The sequence below is a fragment of the Heterodontus francisci genome, chromosome 47 (genome assembly GCF_036365525.1).
Source record: "Heterodontus francisci isolate sHetFra1 chromosome 47, sHetFra1.hap1, whole genome shotgun sequence".
Taxonomy (NCBI): Eukaryota; Metazoa; Chordata; class Chondrichthyes; order Heterodontiformes; family Heterodontidae; genus Heterodontus; species Heterodontus francisci.
The window spans coordinates 15465835-15479800 of record NC_090417.1 but is presented as its reverse complement, the minus strand read 5'-3'; the positions used below and the strand labels follow the sequence as shown (position 1 = coordinate 15479800).

The 13966-nt window shown below is 48.9% G+C and overlaps 1 protein-coding gene across 7 annotated transcripts in view; it reads right to left on the bottom strand.

Annotated features, from left to right (window-relative positions):
* LOC137357193 (phosphatidylethanolamine-binding protein 4) overlaps positions 1–13966 on the bottom strand; it is a 485084-nt gene that overhangs the window by 43646 nt on the left and 427472 nt on the right. For 4 of the 7 annotated variants that reach the window (XR_010971151.1, XR_010971152.1, XR_010971150.1 and 1 more), the window contains one exon: positions 427–865. The exons of 2 other annotated variants lie outside the window; for them this stretch is intronic. Coding sequence is in view for 1 of the 5 variants with exons in the window: in XM_068023337.1 (XP_067879438.1) it covers positions 800–865 (66 nt within the window). In the remaining 4 variants the exon portion in view is untranslated. Of the gene's footprint in view, positions 1–426; positions 866–13966 lie in introns of those variants that run through there. One more of the 7 variants, XM_068023337.1, reaches the window with a different exon arrangement.

The following is a 13966-nucleotide window of genomic DNA, read 5'->3' as shown; positions in this document are numbered from 1 at the left end:
TAAACGCATGCCTGTGGTGAAGTACAAATCTTAGGTTGTATGTCAATTTTTTTTTCAGTCACAGGAAATATGTTGATATTTTAAATGGTGGTTTGCTTCTCAGCCAACCAAACCAAATGTCAATGGAAAGAAAGATATCCTCAAGGGAAAGTTGTCATAAAGTTCGGCAAAGATGTGTGAAGCCATTCTTAAATTATTTTCTCGAAATAAAAGATAGTGCTGTCGCCATGTCAATTTTAATCATATCAAAATAAAGGAAATAAGCTTATCCACCAGGGTACTTGTATTTCACACCTACTGTGTTTAACATCGAAGGACTGATAGTTGCTAAAAGTCACCATTGCGACTTAAGTCATTCACAGAATCAAGAGTAAGAAATATCAATAGAATTGTATTATTTTAGAACGAAGAATGTTTTTTTCTTACCTTTTAGCTTCAAATAAAGTCGATATGTACTTTCCTGATTTGGTCTCTTGCAATCTTTTTTGTTGTGCTATCGTGTCAGTCTCTCTGCTTGTCCTCACTTTCTGCAGTTCTTTACATTCTCAGCCCTTGCACTTCCTCCATTTTCACAGTCCTGTATTTCCTGAGCTGGCTCCTTTCCCCAGTCCAGTTTGTCTCTCTGGCATAACATGAAACAAATCTTTCCTAGTTCAAGTAACTGGACTTTACACAAGAAATCTGACCGATCTTCTTCTCAACAGCTGCTCACAAATACAGCTCCACCACCACACACCCACTAACTGATTGTATGTAGAGAGCTCTGTTGAATACAACTGGTATGGTACCCGATGTTGAATTACTTCATGACATATTTGGGACGGCACGGAACGATTCCTGCTGCTGAGAACTTGCATTTCCACGTCTTGATGAACACATGAAATAAATAACAAAGTAAAATATAAGGAAAACATAACTGGCAATGAAAAGCCTTTTGGAGGTTAATAAACTGAGCAGCATAAAGAATGTTTGAATCGACAGAAAGAGAAAGTACTTTTTTGTAACGTTCAGTGAAGTTGAACACTAAGTGATAAAATGTCCAAACCTCCCATGGTTTCCAGGTTTGGTATGTTATGTAAATCTGTCAGTGAGATTTTAATCAGAATTGACTCTCAAAACAGAGTGGTTTTGAACTCTAACAATTGCATGGAATACTAATTTTTTTTTTATTCCTTCATGGGATGTGGGCATCGCTGGCCAGGCCAGCATTTATTGCCCATCCCTAATTGCCCTTGAGAAGGTGGTGGTGAGCTGCCTTCTTGAACCGCTGCAGTCCATATGGGGTAGTTACACCCACAGTGCTGTTAGGAAGGGAGTTCCAGGATTTTGACCCAGCGACAGTGAAGGAACGGCGATATAGTTCCAAGTCAGGATGGTGTGTGACTTGGAGGGGAACTTGCAGGTGGTGGTGTTCCCATGTATCTGCTGCCCTTGTCCTTCTAGTTGGTAGAGGTCGCGGATTTGGAAGGTGCTGTCTGAGGAGCCTTGGTGCATTGCTGCAGTGCATCTTGTAGATGGTACACACTGCTGCCATTGTGCGTCGGTGGTGGAGGGAGTGAATGTTTGTGGATGGGGTGCCAATCAAGTGGGCTGCTTTGTCCTGGATGGTGTCAAGCTTCTTGAGTGTTGTTGAAGCTGCACCCATCCAGGCAAGTGGAGAGTATTCCATCACACTCCTGACTTGTGCCTTGTAGATGGTGGATAGGCTTTGAGGAGTCAGGAGGTGAGCTACTCGCCTCAGGATTTCTAGCCTCTGACCTGCTCTTGTAACCACAGTATTTATATGGCTATTCCAGTTCAGTTTCTGGTCAATGGTAGCCCCTAGAATGTTGATAGTGGGGGATTCAGCGATGGTAATGCCGTTGAATGTAAAGGGGAGATGGTTAGATTCTCTCTTGTTGGAGATGGTCATTGCCTGGCACTTGTGTGGCGCAAATGTTACTTGCCACTTATCAGCCCAAGCCTGGATATTGTCCAGGTCTTGCTGCATTTCTACACGGACTGCTTCAGTATCTGAGGAATCACGAATGGTGCTGAACATTGTGCAATCATCAGCGAACATCCCCACTTCTGACCTTATGACCTACATTATGGACTGAATTTTACCCACGGCGGACAGGAGCCGACCACTGACTGAAAAGTCGGTCACAAACCCGCCTCCGCCTGGCCTGGGGATCCGGCCATATTTTATGGTCCCCAGGCTTTTAATTGGTCTGAAGCGGGACTTCCACTTCATTGAGGCAGGAAGTCCCGCCTAATGGAGCTGCTGGCCAATCAGCAGGCCGGCAGCTCTCTGTCCCAGCAGTGTCACTGGGAGTGGTGGCCACTGTTGGGATTGCAACCCAGCCATCTGAAGGAAGATGAAGGACGGCCCTGGGAAAAGGTAAGTTTTTGGGCCTTGCTGGGGGTGATCGTTCAGGTCCCAGTGAGGCAAGGGTGGTTGATTGGGGGAACGGTGGGCCTGTTGGGTACTGTTGGGCAATCGGGGGCGGCCCTCAGTCGGGAACAGGGTGCCTGATCATGAGGGCCCCTCCCCAGGCCATCAGAAAGCCGCCTGCTTTTGTCCCCGTGGCAGCGGGCAGAGGCCCTTACGTGGCCGTTATCTGGCCACATAAAGGCCTTGATTGGCCTGGGGTGAGCAGGACATTTTTCGGTGTCGCATCCCTGCGTAAAGTGGCGACAGAGGTGGCAGCAGTTCGGGAAGGGCCTCCCGAGCGCCCCGCTCCATTTTATGCACCCCCCCCACCACCTTCCTGCTCTTTGGGCGGGTGGCCGGGGTGGGGGGGCATAAAATTCAGCCCTATAACAATGACTGCATTTCAAAAGTACTTCATTGATTACAAAGCACTTTGGGACATCCTGCATGAATAAAGAGAAAAAATGCAAGTTCCTTCTTAATGTCTTAAGGAGATGATGCAGTCTGTTCTGTGAAGGCTCATTGGTCTCCAATTTTAACCAAAGTTACTACTTTGTCAATGTCCATACAGTTCGATGGTAGGATCAAAGTTTACATACATATTTTCAACTGAAATACTTCAAGCACTTCGGAATTGATTCACTATGCAGCGGTCCTTTGATGCCTTTGTTTTAAGAATATTGTTAGAGGTTTAACATAATTCCTCCCATGTAATATCAATAACTTAATACTAGATCAGAAGGCTACCGAATGGGTTACAGGGTGGCAAAGGAAGTTCTTCATCTACCTGGAGTCCAAGCTATTCCATGGCATTATCTCCAAAACACTCCAAGCTTGCAGGGCCCTGCTTTAAATGTGAACACTGGGGTTCGATCATGTTGCCGGGCTCTGATTATAACCACAGCGTACTAGGAAACATGGCGACAGGAAAAAAATACTTATTTCAAATACTTCAGTTTACATTCTATTATTGACATTTAAATCGTGAACCAGATGGGTTTTTATGATAATCCATTAGTTTCATGGTCATCATTGCTGACACAAGATTTTATTCCAGATTTAATTTCATTCAATTTAAATTTCCCAACTGCCATGGTGGGACCTGAACTCACATTTCTGGCTCATTGGTTCAAGCCTGTGGATTTCCTCATGCACTAACACAACCACTACACTACCGTAACAGATAGACAAACAATTTAAGTGTTCAGACAGTGATATTTAAAGAGTATGATTTCAGACCGTGCTTTACAATACTGTGGATAATACCAAACGATGGAGTCACAGTAAGCTATTTCTAGTCACAATTTAAACAGCCAACAAACACAGCCCAACATAGGCTCATACTCCCAAGTTAGGGATGAACAGCAGGCTTTTAAAATTGTCAATAGTAATGTTAAAACCAAAGAAGGGAATTTTCAGATTTACAGTTTCAATACAGTTTGCTTTTCCGAGGTCACTCTCTGGCCTTTGCCAATGTTTGCACACATAGATTCCCAGTGCTGTGAATCTTCTCCTTTGGCCTCCTTGTCCTGAGAGACAATGGGTAAGCGGCAGGAGGCGGTCAGTGGTTTGTGAAGCAGCGCCTGGAGTGGCTATAAAGGCCAATTCGAGAGTGACAGACTCTTCCACAGGTGCTGCAGATAAAATTGGTTGTCGGGGCTGTTACACAGTTGGCTCTCCCCTTGCGCTTCTGTCTTTCTTCCTGCCAACTGCTATGTCTCTTCGACTCGCCACTCTTTAGCCCCGCCTTTATGGCTGTCCGCCAGCTCTGGCGAACGCTGGCAACTGACTCCCACGACTTGTGATCAATGTCACAGGACTTCATGTCGCGTTTGCAGACGTCTTTGAAGCAGAGCCATGGACTGCCGGTGGGTCTGATACCAGTGACGAGCTCGCTGTACAATGTGTCTTTGGGGATCCTGCCATCTTCCATGCGGCTCACATGGCCAAGCCATCTCAAGCGCCGCTGACTCAGTAGTGTGTATAAGCTGGGGATGTTGGGCACCTCGAGGACTTCTGCATTGGAGATACGGTCCTGCCACCTGATGCCAAGGATTCTCCGGAGGCAGCGAAGATGGAATGAATTGAGACGTCGCTCTTGGCTGACATACGTTGTCCAGGCCTCGCTGCCGTAGAGCAAGGTACTGAGGACACAGGCTTGATACACTCGGACTTTTGTGTTCCGTGTCAGTGTGCCATTTTCCCACTCTCTCTTGGCCAGTCTGGACATAGCAGCGGACGCCTTTCCCATGCGCTTGTTAATTTGTGCATCGAGAGACAAGGTTACTGGTGATAGTCGAGCCCAGGAAGGTGAACATTTGAACCACTTTCAGAGCGTGGTTGCCGATACTGATGGATGGAGCATTTCTGACGTCTTGTCCCATGATGTTCGTTTTCTTGAGGCTGTTGGTTAGGCCAAATTTGTTGCAGGCAGCCGCAATCCTGTCGATGAGTCTCTGCAGACACTCTTCTGTGTGGGATGTTAATGCAGCATCGTCAGCAAAGAGGAGTTCCCTGATGAGGACCTTCCATACTTTGGTCTTCACTCTTAGACGGGCAAGTTGAACAACCTACCATCTGATCTTGTGTGGAGGAAAATTCCTTCTTCTGAAGACTTGAACGCATGTGACAGCAGCTGGGAGAAGAAGATCCCAAACAGTGTAGGTGCAAGAACACAGCCCTGTTCCACTCAGGATAGGAAAGGGGTCTGATGAGCCACCGCTATACTGAATTGTGCCTTTCATATTGTCATGGAATGAGGTGATGATACTTTGTCGCTTTGGTGGACATCCGATCTTAGCTAGTAGTCTGAAGAGACCACGTCTGCTGACGAGGTCAAAGGCTTTGGTGAGATCAATGAAAGCAACATAGAAGGGCATCTGTTGTTTGCGGCATTTCTCCTGTAGCTGGCGAAGGGAGAACAGCATGCCAATGGTGGATCTCTCAGCTCGAAAGCCACACTGTGCCTCAGGGTAGACACGCTCAGCCAGCTTCTGCAGCCTGTTTAAAATGACTCGAGCGAAGACTTTCCCCAATATGCTGAGCAGGGAGATTCCACGGTAGTTGTTGCAGTCACCGCGGTCAACCTTGTTCTTATAGAGGGTGATGATATTGGCATTGCGCATGTCCTGTGGTACTGCTCCCTCATCCCAGCACAGGCAAAGCAGTTCATGGACCGCTGAAAGAATAGCAGGCTTGGCACTCTTGATTATTTCAGGGATAATGCCGTCCTTCCCAGGGGCTTTTCCACTGGCTAGAGAATCAATGGCATCACTGAGTTCCGATTTTGTTGGCTGTTCGTCCGACTCATCTATGACTGGCAGAGACTGGGCTGCATTGAGGACGGTCTCAGTGGCAACATTTTCCCTGGAGTACAGATCTCGGTAGTGCTCCACCCAGCGGTCCATTTGCTTGCGTTGGTCAGTGATCATGTCCCCTGATTTAGACTTGAGGGGGGTGATCTTCCTGATGGTTGGCCCAAAAGCTCTCTTAATGCCATCATACATTCCTCTGATGTTTCCGGTGTCGGAGGCCAGCTGAATACGACTGCATAGGTGTTGCCAGTAGTCATTTGTGCAGCGCCTGGCTGTTCTTTGTGCAGCGCTTCTGGCTACTTTAAGTGATACGGATGTTAACTCGCTGAGGGCTTTCTTGTAGTTCAACAGTGCAATGCGCTTAGCGGCTATGACACGTTCCAGCTCTTCAAAGTGAGATTGAAACCAGTCTGCATTCTGCTTCTCACGTTTGCCAAAGGTGGTCATTGCTGAGTCATAGATGGCGTCTCTGATGTGGGCCAACTTGGTCTCTGCATCCCCTTTAGGAGTGTTTTGAAGGGCTTTTTCAAGTGAATTTAGAAACTTATGTAACAGCTGTGGATAAGAAATTCTGTTCGTGTTGATGCGCGGGCGGCCCTTCTGCTTGGAGTGATGCAGCTTCTTTGGTTTAAGTCTAACCTTGCTGCACACCGGTGAGTGATCGCCATTAAAAAGGGCGGGCTGGCCGTAATTACTACATACCCCTTCTTTTGCAGTAGAAGAACTGCTTTGGCGATGAAGCAAACAACACTATTTTTAACACCATACCATCTCATCAAATACTTATTGTTAAATATCACCGCAAGGTTAGAGTTTTACCTTCAGTGGAGTAGGACTGCAGCTGGCAAGAGTGCACAAAGCACGATTAAATTTGCCTCTGGCCTATATTTTATTGACAGGTTGAGCATCTCTTCTTCCCCTGTGCACTCGAGTTATAGAGTCATTTACAGCACAGAAGGAGGCCATTCGGCGCACTGAGTCCATGCCGGTTCTCCACAGAGCTATGCAGTCAGTCCCATTCTTCAGCTCGATCCCTGTAGCCCTGCAAGTCTATTTCTTTAAGTGTTTGAAACTGGGACGTCTGATCTCGAATAGTCTCAGCATCTCAGATAAGTAAAACAAATGTTGGGAAAGGATTTTTTGTGAGTGCAGTGTCTTTCAGGATAAAATAAAGTGTGCCAGTTGTTAATGATGAAGGGACACTTCATTTAAGTGTCAACAAACTGGCACTTGATTGCAAAAACAGATTGCTCAAATCAGTTCTATGAACTCGACTTACTCCCTCACCAAAGATCTGGAGCTGCTCTTTCCTCATTCTCCAATATAATTCATCTCGCGGTTCATAGTATATTTGAGGTCAGGACACAGAGGTAGAGTCCTGTGACCTCATTTCCATTTGGTTATTAATGTCACTCTGTGGTTTGCTACACTATCGTTCTGGATGACATCATTATCGTAGCCTTGGAATGGAAATAGAACAGGATATGGATGTATTACTATATTTGGACCACACATCCTATGGGCTGAATACAATGAGCCTGGTGGCAGGCTCGGAAATGGGTGCCTTTCCCGAGGGTCAAGTGGGCTTCATGTGATCATGGTGGTGTGGCCATTTTGCATAGTGGAGCTGCGCCATATTTAAAGGCCTGACAGCCATGCATTCACTTCTGCCTGAGAGTCGTTGTCAGCTTTGTGCAGCTGAAAATGTTGCTGGACTGGTTCCTGAACATGCTCCCCGCAACCCCTGAGATGGATGGCATGGCCAAAGCAAGAAAAAGGGCGTCCCCACGATTCAGTGATGCCTTCCTGCAGATCATCCTCCAGATTGCAAGGGAAAAGTTCGAGATTCTCTTCCCCAGCATTCGCAAGAAGAGGTCCTCCCATCTGACCAAGCAAGCCTGGGTGGAGATAGCAGAGGAGGTCAGCGGCGCAGTGCTGAAAGAAGGTCAGTGACCTCCTGCATTCTGCCAAGGTAAGTACTCCATGCCATTCTCCTTTTCAGGGATTTTATGTGACTATGCGGGAGGGTGGACGATTGGGGAATGTGGCACTACCACACCACTGGCAGAGGGGCGAGGGTATTACCTCATCCTGACAGATGCTTGGCTGCATCTCGGCCACAGGCCACCTTCCTTCATAGCTCATCCCCATTAATTACCCTGATAGCGTGTGTCAGCATGAGATATATCAGATCCCCCAGCAGGGGACGAGGGGTAGACAGTAGCAGAACTGTCATGTTGATCTCTCTGCCAATTTTTACTGTCTCCATCCTTCCTCTTGCAGGACGAGGGCCCACAACAGGATGGAGACAGCCTAGACTGGCGGAGGAGTTCTGAATCAGCGTTCTCTCACCCCAGCCGAAGGAAGAGGCCTTGGAACTGGCAGGGACCCAGGACGGCCGTTCAATCTCCGAAGGAGAGACTGGAGTCTCTGTGCAAGAGAGTGAGGATTGGCTTCAATCAACATATTCATCACATTTGGAGACCCATGTCATGTATGGTTGACATCTGTGCACCCTAACCCACACATGTTTGTGTTCTCTCATACAGGTTAGTGCGCAGGAGACCACAGCTACAGGGGACTCTCCTGCACCTTCCGCCAGCACAGATACTTTCACATCGGTGGGTAACCGCTCGGCTTTAGAATCAGGGTCACAAGCTGATGAGAGCACCACACACATGCCCAAGCAGCTGGTTGAAACTGAGACAGCCGAGGCCTCTGACAGTCGGATGACTGTGGGTGGCCAGGGCTTTTGTTGAGCCCAAGGATGATGATGGGCCTCTAGTGTTGACAGCACATGGCATCCTGGAGTTGCAGAGAGAAGTAAGGCAACATCTGGCAGAGATGCCAGAGGTCATGCACAGCCACGAGTTGAAGATGGAGTAGTCCATCCATGCCATGAGTGCTGCCATGTGAGCGCATGGTTTTCTCCATCAAGAGGGTGGTGACCCTTGTGGAGAGCCAGATCCCACAGATTGCGTCGACCTACACACCATCGCCTTGGCCATGAGCTCGTTGCAGCAGTGGCAAGGCGAGAGAAGGAGCAGGAGCCTGGAGACTTCTCTCACTCCTCTTCCTTCTCTGGTGGGCAGAGAGGTTCAAATGAACCTTGAAAGGGAGGAGAAGAGGCAGCCCTCCACATCCAGGGGTTCCCTCAGGCTCCTCACCCCTCTGCCAATGGGTCTAGCTCCAGCAGCCGTGATGCCTGAGGAGAGATCAGCACCAGTGAAGGACACCCTCAGGCAGCCGGGGCCTTCTCGCTCTCAGGCAGCCAGGGGACGCCCACCAAACTCACCACAGGAAAAGGGACAGTCTGATCAGCAGCCTGCCTTCAGCCCAGCTGCTCGTGCAGGGGTCACACTGTGTAGGAGCACTCACAAACATGTTAAGAAAACCACCAGGAGACATTTGGGGACTCACAGGTGTAGCAAATATATATTGTATTGATGAATTCGAAGTTCTTTTGTGCAAATCATTACTGATCATTGTCTGAAAGCCATTTTTCCATTTCACCTTAATTGTGAGCTGCTGGCTTCCCCCTTAGTGGAATGCCAATGCAATCACATCCCTCATGAACGTATGTTCTCCCATGGGCACTAGTCTGCACTGCAGCTGGTCAGGGAACACAAATGGAAAGGAGCTGACAGACTGCATGCATTAAGGTGTATCTTGATTCATTTCTCTGTATGTGGACAGAGGGTGGCTGAAAGTGGGTTTTGTCTTGCCTCCTTGGCATGTCACTCAATCTGCCTGGCCTCGGGCACAAGGTCTTCGCCATCCAGTGCTGCTTGCTCCTTTCCCTCCTCTGCATCCTCCTCGTCGGTGGAGGAGTGTTGCACAGTCATGTCATCATCATGTAAGGCGAGATTGTGCAGAGTACAGAAGAAGACCACGATACACAAGACCCTTGCTGGGGCATACTGCAGGGCTCCACTGGATCGATTGAGGCAGCAGAAACTCATCTTCAGCAGCCCAATGGCCTGCTTGATGGTCGCTCGAGTGGCGTCGTGGCAATTGTATCTCCGCCGCAGTGCAAGGTTTCCTCACAGGCGTAAGAAGGCAAGTCTTCAATGGGTAGCCCTTATCTCCAAGAATCCATCTGTAGGGGCAGGTGGCTTGAAAAGCTGTGGCACCTGGGACAGTCGAAGTATGTAGGCGTTTTGGTAGCTTCCCGGGAAGTGGGCACACATCTGAAGGAAACGCCTTCAGTGGTCCCAGACCAGTTGAACGTTGATTGAATGGAAGCCCTTCCTGTTCATGAAGGCGGCTTGCTGGTCCATGGGAGCCTTGATGGCCAAATGCATGCAGTCTATCACACCTCACACCCGGGGAAATCAAGTGCTGGCCTTGAATCCGATAGCCCTCTCAGCCTGACTGTTAGGGTCAGTCTAGTAGAACACATAGTCGCCAGCCCTCTTGAACAGGGCATTAGTCACCTTCTTAACGCAGCAGCGGGCTGCTGCCTGGGAGACCCCACACATGTACCCAGTGGAACCCTGGAAAGATCCAGATGCGTAGAGGTTTAGCGCCACAGTGATCCTCAGGGCCACTGGCATAGGATGACCCTCAAATCCCAGAGTTCGCAACTCGTCCTGCAGCAAAGCGCATAAGTTCGTGACGGCGTCCCTGGAGAGCCATAGCCTTCACTGACAATGCCAGTCGGACTGTTGGAGGTAGCTGATACGAGTCTGGTACACTCTCTGGTGTGGGTTTTTAGTTTTAGTTTTTTAGTTTTAGAGATACAGCACTGAAACAGGCCCTTCGGCCCACCGAGTCTGTGCCGACCATCAACCACCCATTTATGCTAATCCTACACTAATCCCATATTCCTACCACATCCCCACCTGTCCCTATATTTCCCTACCACCTACCTCTACTAGGGGCAATTTACAATGGCCAATTTACCTCCCAACCTGCAAGTCTTTTGGCTTGTGGGAGGAAACCGGAGCACCCGGAGAAAACCCACGCAGACACAGGGAGAACTTGCAAACTCCACACAGGCAGTACCCAGAATTGAACCCGGGTCGCTGGAGCTGTGAGGCTGCGGTGCTAACCACTGCGCCACTGTGGGTGAGCTGCTGTTGCTCACATCGTGGAGCTTCAATGACAGGCGCAGCAACCTTCTGTCCCTCCGTCCGTGAGAGGCGTCGCATCATGCCATGAGGGTCCGAAAATATAGGGTGAATGAAACACATGCCAGGTGACCTTTGGGCTTGCAGATCGCTGTTGATGCAGTGACGACCCTGCCTTGGCAACTGAGCTTTTGACAATTCCCTCGGCAGAGTTCCTAATGGCCCTCAGAGCCCAACCTTGCTGATATCAATCCTCTCTTCCGGCAGTATGAGCAACCAAACATACACAGCAGTTTGGTAACCCCATACTGCATCCCCACAAACGCACACTGAACCCTTAGAGAGCTGAGTCCTGAAGAACATGGCTGCCAGACTGGGTCTGCAGTAGGTGGTGAGGGAACCAACAAGAGGGGAAAACACTACTTGACCTCGTTCTCACCAATCTGCCTGCCGCAGAGGCATATGTCCATGACAGGATTGGTAAGAGTGACCAATGCACAGTCCTTCTGGAGACCAAGTCCCGTCTTCACGTTGAGGATATCCACCATCGAGTTGTGTGGCACTACCACCGTGCTAAATGATTTCGAACAGATCTAGTAACTCAAAACTGGACATCCACGAGGCACTGAGGGCCATCAGCAGCAGCAGAATTGTACTCAACCACAATCTATAACTTCATGGCCCAGTATATCCCCACTCTACCATTACCATCAAGCCGGGAGACAACCCTGGTTCAATGAAGAGTGCAGGAGGACAGGCCAGGAGCAGCATCATGCATACTTAAAAATTAGATGTCAGCCTGGTGATGACTACTTGCATGCCAAACAAAAGAAGCAACATATGATAGACAGGGCTAAGCGATCCCACAACCAACAGATCAGTTCTAAGCTCTGCAGTCCTGCCACATCCAGTCGTGAATGGTGGACAATTAAACAACTAACTGGAGGAGGTGTATCACAAATATCCCTATCCTCAATGATGGGGGAGCCCAGCACATCAGTGCAAAAGATAAGGCTGAAATATTTGCAACAATCTTCAGCCAGAAATGCCGAGTGGATGATCCATCTCAGCCTCCTCCTGAAGGCCCCAGCATCACAGATGCCAGTCTTCAGCAAATTCGATTCACTCTGCATGACATCAAAAACAACTGAAGACACTGGATACTGCAAAGGCAATGGGTCCTGACAACATTCCTGCAATAGTACTGAAAACCTGTGCTTCAGAACTAGCCACGCCTCTAGCCAAGCTGTTCCAGTATAGCTACAAGATTGGCATCTATTCGGCAACATGGAAAATTTCCCAAGTATGTCCTGTACATAAAAAGCAGGACAAATCCAACCTGTCGATCAGTCTACTCTCGATCATCAGCAAAGTGATGGAAGGGATCGTTGACAGTGCCATCAAGCGGCACTTGCTCAGCAATAACCTGCTCACTAACGCTCAGTTTGGGTTCCGCCAGGGCCACTCAGCTCCTGACCGCATTACAGCCTTGGTCCAAACATGGGCAAAAGCGTTGAACTCCAGAGGCGAGATGAGAGTGACTGCCCTTGACATCAAGGCAGCATTTGACCGAGTATGGTATCAAAGAGCCCCAGCAAATCTGGAGTCAATGGGAATCAGGGGGAAAACTCTCCGCTGGTTGGAGTCATACCTAGAACAAAGGAAGATGGTTGTGGTTGTTGGAATTCAATAATCTCAGTCCCAGGATGTCACTGCAGGAGATCCGCAGGGCAATGTCCTAGGCCCAACCATCTTCAGCTGCTTCATCACTGACCTTCCCTCCATCATAAGGTCAGAAGTGGGGATGCTCGCTGATGATTGCACAATCTTCAGCACCATTCACGATTCCTCAGATACTGCAGCAACCCGTGTCCATATGCAGCAAGATCTGGACAACATCCAGGCTTGGACTCATAAGTGGCAATTTACATTCGTGCCACGCAAGTGCCAGGCAATGACCATCTCAAACAAGAGAGAATCTAACCATCGTCCCTGAAAGTTCAATGTCATTACCATCACTGAATCCCCCACTATCGACAATGGAGGTCACCATTGACCAGAAACTGAACTGGACCAGCCACATTAATGCTGTGACTACAACAGCAGGTCAGAGGCTGGGAATTTTGCAGCAAGTAACTCATCTCCTGACTCCCCAATGCTTGTCCACCATCTACAAGGCAGTAAAAGCAGGCTACCCGACCCGAACCCGAAGGGACCCGACGACATATGTCGAGTTCGGGTTGGGTGGGGTGGAACACGCTCTATCACAACCTCAGGTAAGTGGCTCCAATGTTCATGTAAGTTTTGGACTAGAAAGGTGGTTTTGTTACAGTTATTTTAAGCTTGTGCAGATCAGCAACAAAGTGGAAAACGGAAGGTAGGTTAACTGATGGGTCGGGTAGGGTCGGGCGCGGGAAAGAATGGAAGGACTCGGGGTCAGATGTGGTTCTGTCGGGCTCGGGTTGGGTTTCGTTTGCAGACCCGAGCTGGCCTTTACAAGGCACAAGTCAAGAGTGTGTTGAAATACTCTCCACTTGCCTGGATGGGGTGCAGCTCTAACAACACTCAAGAAACTAGACACCATCCAGGACAAAGCAGCCAGCTTGATTGGCACCCCATCCACCACCTTCAACATTCACTCCCTTTACCACCGATACACAGCAGCAGCAGTGTGTACCAGCTACAAGATGCACTGCAGCAATTCACCAAGGCTCCTTCAGCACCTTCCAAACCTGTGACCTCTATTACCTAGAAGGACAAGTGCAGCAGATGCATGGGAATACTACCAACTGCAAATTCCCCTCCAAACCACAGACCATCTTCACTTGGAACTATATTGCCGTTACCTCACTGTCACTGGGTCAAAATCCTGGAACTTCCTTCCTCACAGCATTGTGGGTGTACCTACACCCAAGGACAACAGTGGTTCAAGAAGGCAGCTCACCACCATCATCTCAAGGGCAATGAGGGATGGGCAACAAATGCTGGTCCTGCCAGTGACGCTCACATCCCATGAACGAATAAAAAAAGAGCCCCGAAGACATCAAACCCCGTTGCGGAGCCCCCCCGAGACTCCGAAAGCCCCTGCAGAACCACCGAGATCCCGAAACTCCTTGGAAAGTCCTTGAGACTTCGAACCCCTTGCAGAGCCCTTGAACACCCTT